Genomic DNA, 12,795 nt, shown 5'->3' on the forward strand with positions numbered 1-12,795 from the left:
GGTCACTTCAGGTTGCAGTGTGAACGCACCCTAAATGAGGTTGGTGGCATCAACTAACTCATTCGCTCTTTGGTTACCGAGCAACAACCTGTTGAGCCACCGTGGCTTATAACTGCTTAAAAATAAAAGACAGCGGTGTGGAAAATGAGTGGAAGGGCTTGAAAGGAAACTGTTGATAAAACAGGAGAGGCTACTTCATCAGCTTTCCAGTAATTTGTATATTTTAAATCAAAAAAATGAATCAATAGTTATCAATATTGACTGATACAAAACCCTGATGTTGTGATACATTTTTCAGCCATATTGTACAGCCCTATGTATATCCCAAAGATACCATATTCAGGGTAATGTGCAGCGTTAGTTTCCTGCAACAGTTGGCTTGTATGTCAGATGTCATATGACTTTGTTTTCAACAATCACTTTTCGTCTTGCTGTTCTTCTATGAAGACCAGATTTATGGAGTGTACTACTAATAGTTGTCCTGTCAATAAATCTCCAACCTGGGCTCAGCAGCTGCAGCCACATGGGGTTTTTGTCTGCTTCTCCTAATAAAGCTTTTCTTGCCTCGCCTGTCAGTTTAGGTAGATGACCAAGTCGTGGTAGGTTCACAGTTACACATTCAAAAGGTTTGCAAATGTTGTTATAACCTAACCCTACCCCCTGCCTATTGGGAGAGTTTTGTCAATCGCTCACATATAATCACAATTTAAAACATTATTCTTTTTGGGAATTACACAACAAAATGTAGAAAAAGTTCTAAGAAATACACATTCTCTTGTAACTCTACAGATAAATACTTTGTTCCTCACCCTGCTGGGACATTGCGGCTGAAGCAGCAGGTTGCGCCCTGGAGCTGTGCACCGGAACCATCTTCTTCATCACTACCGGACTTCCCTGACCCGCCTCTTCAGGGCCAGCCCCCCCTGCAGCCATACGCATAGCTGGTTTGGGGGCCACAGGTGGGTAACCAGCGCGGGCCTGCATCTGTGCACCTAGAAGTAAGCGTGTACAAGTGAAAACAGAAAGACTCCCAAAAATGCAAAATCACCCCACCTCATCCCTGTGCTGCAGCGCAATCTGTAAAACTGCCACGTCTTCCCGGAGATTTCAATGCCGCAGGGTTTACGTTGCAAAGGGGATGACCTACATACACAACAACACGCAGGGGCAACGAGCAGCCTGCGAGACAATCCCTCATCTTTCTGCTGTATATCACACAACACAGGTAGATCCCACTGAGAATGAAATTAAGCTGTTTGACCCGTAAGGGCAGCATCACACGGAGGCTTGCTCCATATCCCAGCATGCAACTCCTGACCGGCTAATTGAAAGACTTCATCCCTGTCGACAGCAACAGTGGGTGGCCCTGCCACCTTTGGGAATCAGAAAAAAGGTTGGGCTATTGGAAACAGAGCACTGTGAGATGGGGTTAAATGGTAGAAACAACTGCACTATAGAGGTGGTGCATTAAAGAAAGCAAAAAGAAACGTGCCATTTGAAACTCGATAATAAAAAAAACAGGCTTGACGCCTTGTGTTGGTCTCTTTTGGTTTGTAATGCACTGAGGATGCTGTTGCTGGGGAATTTGATTGGTGATTTATTTTGGTTGACAGGCACTTAACAGTATAGGTTACGGCTGTAAACAGGTCATGTGCAATAATATTGTTTTAACAAATTTCTCTGTTTCAGGCTGTATCAGAGAAATACTTTGCTTGTGCCTCTGTGTGTGTGTGTGTGTGTGTGTGTGTGTGTGTGTGTGTGTGTGTTTTCTCTCAGAATGTATGAGATCTATCAATGACTCAGCACATCTTAAAATAAAAGTGGCAAGCTGTGCAGCTGCTTTTTTTTTTTTTTTTTTACCTTTTTGAGTGAAACCCAGCAAGCATCATTTTAGTTTTTAACACTATATGTTGTTGTTTAATTTAACACAATGCTGCATTTTCAGTCACCTTGAAGTTCATTATAATTGCAAAACAACACATCTGTTTGAGGAAACTGGAGATCTAGAAGTGGTGGCAGGTGGTTTTTGATGGGGGCAATATGGCTCATCGCCCAGGGAATCAGACTTCAGAGGGCGTCAGAAACACAGGTTTCTGACGAAGTTTGAGTTTTATATTCTTTATTTGCATGTGCAGTTATGTGGGAGTTGGTATTGCTGTGCACATTTTAAGTATTGTGAGAGCAGGTAGGTTATGAAACTGAAGTTGGTTTTTAGTGGACAACTTCCCACTGAGTGCTAAACTGGAGAACTATTTCATTGTTTTTTTTTATTGAATCTTAACTACATTTCCTGATATTTAGTTCAAAATCTATGCGATTCAGAAAGGTCAGACCATTCTTTAAAAAAAATAAAATAAAAAAAAGAGCTGTAATACAAGAACAGTGTGTTCAGTAAAGTCAAGCGGGTAGAAAATGGAGGTTTCCAGCTGCCAAATAACAGTTTAGTTGTTAGATTATGAGGGTGACCTCACTTCAGTTTCCAGCCCAACACCAGGATAATGACAAATATTCTGGGCAAATGTGGCACAATCACAAAATTTTCCATCAGTTTAATATTCTCTCCAGCAGCATAAGCATATACTGAAAAATCTAGGAAAGCTCATCTTTTAACCGGAGGACATTTGCTTAGCATTAAAAATAAAAGAAGAAGATTTTTTTTTTTTTTTTTACCAAAGTCAAAAATAATAAAATTGTTGACACCCCTGTTGTGAATACATTGTACGGTCCCAGTGCAATTTCTCATGCTCACTTTGCTTAACAGCGTACGAAAAAACACTACAGGTTTTCTTTAGGCTATTTAAGGAAAACTTGCCAATGTGTGGTGGCAAGATAAATATAGGACCTAATCCAACCTTGAGTCTGTAGAACAGATGGACTTCTGTGCCACAGCAGGTTTAAGCCCCATGGAAACAGAAAGTCATGGATTACTAATCAGAGGTTTCTAAAAACTCTCAGTGACTATGCAGATTATTTGTATTTTATCTATCTATTAGATAATTCCTCACACTCCAACATAAAATAAGCAGTGCCACGATATTTGACCAATCAGTCAATCAATCAGAGCAGATGATGACTCTTTCATAGGCGGGGACTTAAGCAGAATCTGAGCATTTTAGCCAGATGGTGATAAGAGATCTCTGCTTTTTTATGTAAACAGGGATAACATGTAAAGTTATCCCCATATAAGTAATATTATATGCATGTATACGAGCATTATATAAGTATCACAAAGAAAAGAAAACACTTGCCTGAAACTTGCTCCTCAGAGGCTGAAGCCTGATTCTGATGGGAACCTAAAAGATAAAATAAAAAATAAAAAACCCGCATTTCTCATAAGTGATCTTTTGATAATCAAGGCGCTCCCTGAAGGGGTCTGTACCTGGTGGTTTGGGTTGAGCTGCTGCGTCCCTGGGCTCAGACACTCTTGGTTTCTGAGGCTCTGCTGCCTCCTGAGGAGCCGTTTCCTTCGGTTTAGACAGCGGCATGGGCGACGGCAGGAACTGCTTCGGAAAGCCTTTGAAGAACCAGGCGCCGGACCTTTTCCATACCTGAGGAGACCTTGTTGTTAAAACTCAGGGGAAAATAATCAATGCATCATTGGATGCCCAACAGTGCGTTTCTTTGTTTTGTTTTTTTTTTCTGTCGACCAGCTCTCACCTCTCGCTGTTCTCTGCAGATCTTGCACAGCCACACAGGGCGAGTTCGACTGCCACACTGAGTGCCACATTTTGTGCACATGTTCTGCACATAAGAAGGGAACATTGATGACAGCTACTCTGTTTTTTTGTTTTTTGTTTTTTTTTCAGGTATTGCTGTTAAGAATGCATATTTAAAGACTGCAAAGCTTAGGCAATTTTTTTCATCTTCGGAACATTTCAGGAGAGGAGCTGCTGGCTCATTTATGCTTTTACAATTGCTACCTTTTTGCAGTCCTCACACACGACGGAGCTGACCCCAGGTGAGCCCAGCTGCTCCCCACACAGCAGGCAGCGAGAAACACCGTCTCCACACACCGTCTTCTTCATGTCATCCAGGCGGTTTATCAGGCGCCTGCAGCATCAACACAGCTAAGTCTGACTCACAATGCCGCTGGTAATTATTCCGGGTTTACAATTATCATTTTGAGGCTTTATTCAACTTTGCACCCGACTAAAAGAAAAACACAGGCAGGCACAGAAAAGAAAAACACTAAATGCATGTTTTGTCAATTCTCACCCAATTCTTTCCTGCTCCATGGCCTCCATTTTCTCAGCGCGGGCAATCACGTTGTTTATAATCTCCTTCTCCTCATCTGTTAGGTCTGGACCAGGACCAGAGCCAGACTGCATCGTCCAATTCCCCCTGTTGGCCACATAAAAATCTAAAGTTTACTTCAGCTTAAGGTTTTTACAGTTCAAATCACACAGTTACAAAGCAACCACCACACTTACACACATCTCTGGTAAGGGTGTATAAAAACCCTGAACACAAACTCACACTGAAATAGTTTTTAAAATCAAACCTACAATGCGAGTACACTTCTTGATTGGGGAAAATCCCACATTGGTTAACTTAAATAACTGTTGTTAATATCTTCTTTTAGTAAAAGTACAGCATAGAGTCTCCTCCTATAACACTTCACAGTTTTGGCGCATACATACAGGGAACACTTTGACCAATTTCTCAAGACAGTCTACTATTTTCTTGGAAACACCTCCTTCAATCTGAATATTACCACACACACCTGTCTTAGTGGTGCGACATGTTCCGTGGTCTTTCCCATTTTGATTGACTTCTTAATTATTATTTATACTCAAGGGAACATGAACAACGTTATGAAAGTAAAATGAAAACATTTATTTACAATAAGCCTTTCAAGATAAAAAAAAACAAACAAACACATTATGCTTTATAGCAAAATAGCAGAAATGACACAAATATAGAAATGAAAATAAACTTAAAATTAAACTAAAAAGCTAAAATAAAATAATATAAAAGTTACAGTGCTACCCAAATGCCTGTCAAAGCAGATGATTTCTCAGCTGCTTCTTGAAGAAGTCCAGTGAGCCCACAGGCTGTAAGGCTTTGAGGGCAACAACGGACCAGACCCTGACCAGGGCCACGGTGGTGACTTGACCTTGGACAAAATCTGTAATATACAATGCTGCATCATAATGCAGCACTCTGAAATTCAGACCCTGAATGCTCTGTGGAGCAGAGAAGCAATCGGTAAAGGTGTGACCTAGAAGAGCAGGACAGAAGCCCAGCAGATGCATGTTGGACAATCTGAGCATAATCCAAAGATTTATTGACACAAGTATAAATGAAATTACCGTAATGTAAGATAAATGAAACAAAAACATGAATTACAATCACAATCAATTAAACCTTTTGAATAGAAGCCTTTTCATACAGTTGAGTTTAACACAAAGGGAATTAAAAGGTCTAGGAACAGATATAAATGCACATTAAGAGACAAGACAAAACAAAATGTAATAAATAAAGAAATTAAACTAATCAGTCTCAACTTTGGATATAAACATACCCAGTTTACCACTTTGTTATAAAGTCCCAGATTCGTAATGCTATACGCTGTGAGACAGACTGACAAACTTCAAAAGGTAAATTAGTTGATTTTGCAACAACTAATTAATTATCTTATGGTGGAGATTTTGCTCACTGAATATACTTTAGCTATTACTAAGAGAAAACTTATATAAAAAGGATAATTTATTCTATAATGTAATGCATCTTGACCAGGAGTTTCAGTAAGTGTAGAGGGTGCTCTATTTATAAATCAATCCCTGACAGGAAATATTTAAAAATAGCTGCTTTATAAAAGCCCCCCCCCCCCACACACACACACACACACACACACACACACACAATGGAAACGTGCAAAGCACATAGAAAAACCGGACTACTTACTGCTCTTTATCACTGTGCCACACACCACACGGCAGAAACAGATGCAGGTGAAACAAAGCATGACACGGTTAAACATGATGTGGCCACTCAGAGGAGGCACAGAGGCGTAAATATTGTGAAAAGTAGGATCACCTCGGACGCATGCTCCTCTGCCGGTCGTTGGACACCCATCGACCTGAACCGCCGCTCATTACTGTGTCGGTCATGCTGCTCAACTGCAGAGAAGGGGGGGGGGGAGATAAATGGGTTCTGCATTCAGAACTGATCTCATGAAGAAGATGTAAAGAGACTATTTCAAATTAAAGCAATACTCTCCTCGAGACCTTTTATTTTTTATTTTTTATTTATTTTTAGCTTTTGCTTAACTATCGTCTCAATGCTTTCTCATAAAAACAGCCCTTTTTACTCAATGTCAGCGCTCCAGAGGCAACGGCGATGGAGTCATAAAAGGTAGCACACGATGACCACAGCAGATAACTACTGAAATCAACAACAACAAAAAACTTCAAATCAAGTGCTGCTTTCAGGGAAAAAAAAAAAAAAAGTCTGCTTGTTGTCTGTAAATTTGCACATCAAGAACGAGAGACATTGCAGCTTTCAGTGGGAGCACATGCCCAATTCCTCTTGCCAAATTCACTGCCTAATTAGTACAATCTCATCCTGCCAAGCTGGTTTAAACAAATTAATTCCTCAGAAATACAGGACTTGAGCCAAAACACGGAGAGGGGATGGGGAGCTACAAACCCAGAAGCTGGTTATCTTGGATTTGCTACTTCCAGCAAGCTCAAGGTATGCTTACATGTATGCTTGGCTCAGGTAGCTGTGACATAGGCAGGCTGCTGTGGATGCAGTGAAAAGAGCAGCACTTTCAACGATGCATTAGTAACCAGAGAAGGAAAAAGAATACAGGAGACGGTGGTGTAAGTCTTTCAAATTTATTTGCATTGCGTAAGGACTGTGGAGATAAGGTTGAGCAAATTAGCGTGGTATGGCCAATTAATTGAGCAGCTGTAATTGAAACACCAAGAATTGCTTCCAGTCTGCAAGTCCACGCTTATGACAGAAAGAGACACAGTAGGAGTGACTCAATTTCACTGTTATACAGTCAGCCCTGTTGCTGACAGCTATATTTATTAGCTCCTGTAATTTAATTCCTTTTTTTTTTTTTTCAATGAGAAATATGGATCTGGGATTGAGCATTAGCGCTGGAGACAGAGGATGTTTGGACACCCATAATGGCGTAATTGCTGGTGGAATATTTAAGCTAAAAATCAGAAAACGTGATGCTGCAGCCTTTTGATTTGAGCTGCAAAACCCGGCTGGGCAGAGTGATAATGATTATGATTACAGTGGGAGACAGTGAGTGGCCTGTGCATTTGATACACCAGCACTGTAATTCAATCTCAGAGCGGTGGAGTGAGGATGATATGAAGACATCAACAGAAAATATGGCAAGTCTGCTGCATGTGCGCAAGTGGCCCTCGTGAAAGGCCTGCCTGAAGTCTCTGGCAGACAGTGTGCAGAGGGAGGCTGCAGCCTGACAGAGCCCTGAGGGGAAATACTGACACTCAAAGAGGACCAGCAAACTCCAACAAGATCAACATGATGAAGTCAAAACCTCTGTTGGGCCTCGGGTACAGAAAAAACTAATGATTTCTTTAGGTACAGAGGCTGTTCTTCATACAGTGCTGTTTAAAAGTTTGCATACACTATTAAGTGTAGTGTAATGAGTCAGGATGTTTAAGAGCGGCACAGAAATCCCTGGGATTCGAACTGTTGCTAAACTGGAAGATGCAGTGTCGGTGTTCAAAGTAAGTTGGGTTAAACAACAACACTGAACAAGAGGGTGACACTTTTAAGGTCTACTGAAATCTGTACCCATCCACATGGGTTACGGCAAATGCCTTCCGAGAAAATCTTTATTGTAAGACACAAGAAAAATGCTCCTTAATTTGGCTCTGGTCATAAGAAGTATGTAATAAGTAATAAAAAGGTTGCAAATAAAAAAAACCCTAAAAACTATCAAGCATGGTGGAGGTGGCATCATGCTAAGGGGCTACTCTGCTGCCATTTGTAGAGGTGCATTGCACAAAGTGGACGGAGAGCTGAAATCACCTCAAACCAACAGCTAGATTGTCAAAATATGGACAAAACATTGGTACCACTTTATTTGAAGATGTGTGCATAAGACTGACATGACAGTGTCATAAACATGACATAACACCTGCCGTGAACATGAAGAAGACTTCATGAATGACTTCTGTTGCCATGTCATTCGGTAAATAATGACACTTTTAATGCAAAGTTGCATTAAAAGTCCATTACGATGGTCAAGTTTGCATTAAAAGTGTCATTATTTACCGAATGACACTTCATGACGACAGAAGTTGTCAAATAAAGTGTTGCCCAAAACAAAACTTGGATGTTTTAACAAGACAATGGTTCCAAACATACATCACACAGCAGGGAGGCTTTAAACTGCTGAGGTGACAAATCGCTCCACCATTTTGAACATTTGTGGAGGACGCTTTATGTGCTAACCAAATCAACTTTAATGATTTCTACCACTTTTGAAAAAGAGGGCGGTCAAATGTACAGCTAGCATTGTCGAGGTCAGTAAAAGGTGTGTCGTTTCTCCGCAATAGAGGTTCGACCTAACGTCAGTGGTGCAGTGGTGATGTACGCATATATTTGAGCACCCTGAGCATATTTCTTTTTATTCTGTAATTAGAGACAATCAGCAAAAAATATAAACAATTTTGTTTTTCAATAAGAGAAACTGCGTACTGGCAAAGATCGAAACAGCAACAGCAAGAGAATATGTAATGATGAGAAAGGGAAAAAATGTCTATTGATTTCTGTTTCCCTAAGTTTTACAAGGCAATAAACTCTAAAACTGAACCCAGGAGAAAATGCAAAAGAGAGGGAAAAAAAAAAAAAAAGACAGAAGTTGTGCCAACGTCTCTCTCCTAAAGCTGTCTGTATTATCTAACATAATGCAAGGCAACATACCTTTTTATTTGTAATCTGTCGTCTGCCAGCCTCTGGGGCCTACAGATAAGCAGTTAATTAGATGTGCTATCAATAGACACTGGGTGGGGGCTTTTCCATCTGATGCTGCTGCATGGTCAACAGTAAAACGGGAATCATCTGGGTTTCACTGACTTTGGATTTTATCATTTGTTTATTGATTGAGGCACCGGTAGTAAATTTTGTGACGTTCTGGTTATCTTCACATTATGGTCCTTAGTTTCTGTGGTCTGTTTTAGTCTTTAATGTCCAGTCTGGTCTTGCTTTTCTTAGTCTTATTTCACATCTGCTTCTACCATTGTGTCAAGCTTAATTTTGCTTATTTTTCTTTTAACCTGCCTACCTACAGTTAGCTGTTTGTATCCTCTTCTGTTTTCTCTGTAACTCACTGAGTCTTTTCATCATTTTTTCCAGCACTGTCTTGACAGATGACACATTATTCTGACCATACTGTAGGACACTAAAGACTCTCAAGAGTGGCCCTTCTTCTTCTTCTGTCAAAATGAATTATCCCACTGTGGCCTAATGTGATCAAATTAGGGAAAGACAGATGGGAGACTCGCTTTAGAGTTAAGGTGAACTTAGCTTGAGCTCTCTTTTAGATCGTTGATGTTTCCGCATTAGTTAAGTGGACTTTCCGTTCCCGTTGGCTTGCAGGGGACAGTTTGAAGTCTCTGAATGTCTGTAACACCCCAAAGAGCTATCATTATCAGATGTAATGCTTCAATTGAGGGAAGGTACTGCTTAGGGTGCATTGGTTTAAAACCAATTATAATTGACTGTGCTGTCATAACGGGCCTCGTTATTCTCCAGGTATGACATCACTGCAGCCCTCAGACTCCGTCGCCTGAGCTACCAAGACCATAAATGCAGCTAAACTGCGTCATCCGGGATCTTGACTTAGTTTAATAGTCATCTTGTACGTGTTTTCCGCCTGTAGCAGATGACTCAGTCGTCTGTTGGTGGATTCCTCTCTGGAGAGCAGCGGATATTTTCCTGTTTTTTTCCTTCTTTTTTTTCAGAAATATGACAGTGATTTTTTTATGATGCTTTCAGACATGTCCGTTTTGGAAAATGGTCAATGAAACCTTGTGCAACAAACCCAAAATACACACCACGGCAATGTGGTGCTTGAGTCTTCTTATGATTTTTTTAAGCCACCTAAAAACCTGTTATGTCCTGTTTTCAGGCACCAAAAATTAACTGATTTAACTACTACAACATTCACAGTGCCTTTCAAAACCCAAAACCTCTCCAGATTATATACAACCACAAACTTTAATGCATTTTATTGGGAGTAGATGTGACAGACCAGAACCCAGGGAGCGAATAGTTGATAAGAAAAGGGATTAGTAGATGGAAAACTCTGAAAAGTGGAGCATGCATTTGTATTCAGCCACCTGAACTCAGTACTTTATTTCTCTGCAATTACACTTTTGTGCATCCACAGAAAGAAAGTTTTGTCTGTTCCTCGGTGCAAAAAGTGACTTTCAGTCAGAAAGGAAGATAGCAGCTGTGAACACAAGTTTTAAAGTCCTGAAGCATCTAAAAGGTTTTCTTTCAGGGCTGTTCGGTATTGAGCTCCATTCATCTCAGCCCTGTCAAGCCTCTCTGTTCCTGTTGAAGAAAAAGCATCCCCACAACATGACGCTGTCACCACCATGAGTCACCATGAGGATAATTTGCAGAGGTAGTTTTCACACATTATGTTTTGCATGTTGACCAAGAAGTACACTTTTTGTTTGCTCGTCTATCTGATCTGAGGAAAAGTGCTTCCGACTAAACATCCGTATAGTCGGATGTTTGGGATGCAGAACTGATAGTTACTGTTTCTATATCCATGGCTCTTTCAGGTGGATGTCCTGCAGGAGAGCCATTCAATCTGTGACGGATTGGTGAAGTGAAGCTCTGCCTCTTTATGTCTTGTTGGGTGCATGCACAGACAGATTTTGTCATATGGCGCTGTTGAGAAAATAAATTTGAAATAAGCTAGTTTTAAAACTTAACATGTCTTGATTCAAATGGCCTAATTGTGGTTTTAAAATCAGTAACTTATTCTGGCCTATTGACCTTTATGTTACCTGTAGTTACAGCAGATGGTTTGCTAGGATCGTTTGAACTGCCTTTTGTCTGTGGGAAAACAATCAGGAGAAGTTCCAGCTTTTCACACTCATCTGTGAAAGGCCGTAAACACAGCAGGGGTTTCTGGCTTCAGATAGAGGGTCAGAGATAGCTCCTGGTTGGATGAGCAAAGATACGCCTTATTTGAATAAATTAAATACAAGAGGATAAAACTTTCTACACAGAAGTAACAGATCAGATTTTGCTCTTGCAACTTCTCCAAAGACGTCTTTGCTTTTTGTTTGTCGTTTCCATCTTTTGTCTTTCTCTCTCAGGTAAATTCATGTGTTGTTTGTGCTCTGAGGTTTCTGATGTTTTGTGATGTTTGTCTGGTCATAGTATGCATCTGTCTTGAATAAATGCTGATTATTGTGACGCTGTTATCTCTGCGTGATCTCAGTCTTTGCGCACAGCATTTTTCTGAACCCGGGCATAAGAGAGGATTTAACGAGTCAAAAAGTTTTAAAGTTCAAGAATTTTTCCTCTCTTAACAGCGCTCAGTGGCACATATATGACTCATTAGTGAAACAGAATGGAAATGGCGACAGCTTAACATTTTAGAGTAGAATTATCCTTCCCTGTTTCTCAAGAGGAAACGTAACGATTTTGAGACATTGCTGAAGTCAAAGAGATCTGAAAAAATCAGGCAGGGTGACACCGATGAAGCAGGGAATAGATGGATTGATCTGACAAGGATCATTATGGACAGAGAGCTTTACGGGGGATGGAACGTCATCCCTTTCTACTGACATTTGTCCAAAACTGTTAGGATTTGAGTTTTCTGTGTTTACTTTTGGGTTTTTTCTGTGTTTGTTGTGATCCTGTTCCCTGTGGGTCTCTGTGATGTCCTGTCCTCCCCGTTAATTGTTTCCCAGGTGTGTCTCGTTCCCTGATCGCCCTCCCAGTGCATTTAAGTCCACCTGTTGTCTTTGTCTGTTGTCAGATCCTAGTCGTATGTAGCTTGTCGGTTGTCATCAGTAGTTCTCAGTCGAACTGTATAGTCCTAAGACTACTTTGCTCCATGTTCAGTCTTTGTGTGAGTTGCTGCCGGTATTTAGCTGTGTGCTTTTTGTCTCTGCCGCGCTGCCTGATCTCGACTGTTTGAGCCACTTTCATCATTAAATTCATTATCACTTTCTTCATAAACTGGACTCCTGCGTTCATTCTCACCTTCACAAACCGCCACCTCAAGACAAAAACAAAGAGTTCTGCTTGGATGCATTCATGTTATCAATAAATAATAAATGCTCCTAGAAATAGCAATTTACTAGAGATGTGCCAATCAGGTTTTTTCCTGCTGATTCCGATCACTCATGAGGGCTGATCACAACTGATCACCGATACCGATCACATAATTATTATTTTTTTAATCATAAGGACTATCAGTTACATTATGTGGAAAAACATAATGTGATTCACCTTAATTTAGACGAAAACTTGTTTTTAATAACTTTTTCCAAGAAAACAAAACAAAACAGGCATTATGCAAATAGTACTGCTATTGGTAATACTATCTTTAACAGACTATTTAGCTCTGAAGAGGCTAAATAATGTAAAAAGTCAAAATAAAACCTCTCAACATTGCCAAAATATGCAAGTATAAAACTTAACATTCAAAGGAAACAGGATCCATTACAATAAACAATCCAGAGTTGCTGAATGAAAACTTCCTGATAGCATGGCGGCTAGCTGATTACTGCTAGCTCTGATTGGCTGTTTCTGACTGAGCGGAGTAAT

At 40.4% G+C, this 12,795-nt stretch overlaps 1 protein-coding gene across 4 annotated transcripts in view; it reads right to left on the reverse strand.

Moving 5' to 3' along the window:
• Nucleotides 1–12,795, reverse strand: part of LOC106950424 (rabphilin-3A) — a 34,091-nt gene that overhangs the window by 10,307 nt on the left and 10,989 nt on the right. For 3 of the 4 annotated variants that reach the window (XM_015037283.1, XM_015037281.1, XM_015037284.1), the window contains 8 exons: nt 6,040–6,122; nt 5,908–5,919; nt 4,216–4,341; nt 3,921–4,050; nt 3,658–3,741; nt 3,380–3,548; nt 3,249–3,293; nt 810–992 (listed from right to left, as the gene is read on the reverse strand). In XM_015037283.1, coding sequence (XP_014892769.1) covers nt 810–992; nt 3,249–3,293; nt 3,380–3,548; nt 3,658–3,741; nt 3,921–4,050; nt 4,216–4,341; nt 5,908–5,919; nt 6,040–6,113 — 823 coding nt within the window. In that variant the 5' untranslated portion in view covers nt 6,114–6,122. The remainder of the gene's footprint in view (nt 1–809; nt 993–3,248; nt 3,294–3,379; nt 3,549–3,657; nt 3,742–3,920; nt 4,051–4,215; nt 4,342–5,907; nt 5,920–6,039; nt 6,123–12,795) is intronic. The other variant, XM_015037285.1, reaches the window with a different exon arrangement.

Source organism: Poecilia latipinna, unplaced genomic scaffold, assembly GCF_001443285.1.
Source record: "Poecilia latipinna isolate Pla-1442-1.1 unplaced genomic scaffold, P_latipinna-1.0 Scaffold400, whole genome shotgun sequence".
NCBI lineage: Eukaryota > Metazoa > Chordata > Actinopteri > Cyprinodontiformes > Poeciliidae > Poecilia > Poecilia latipinna.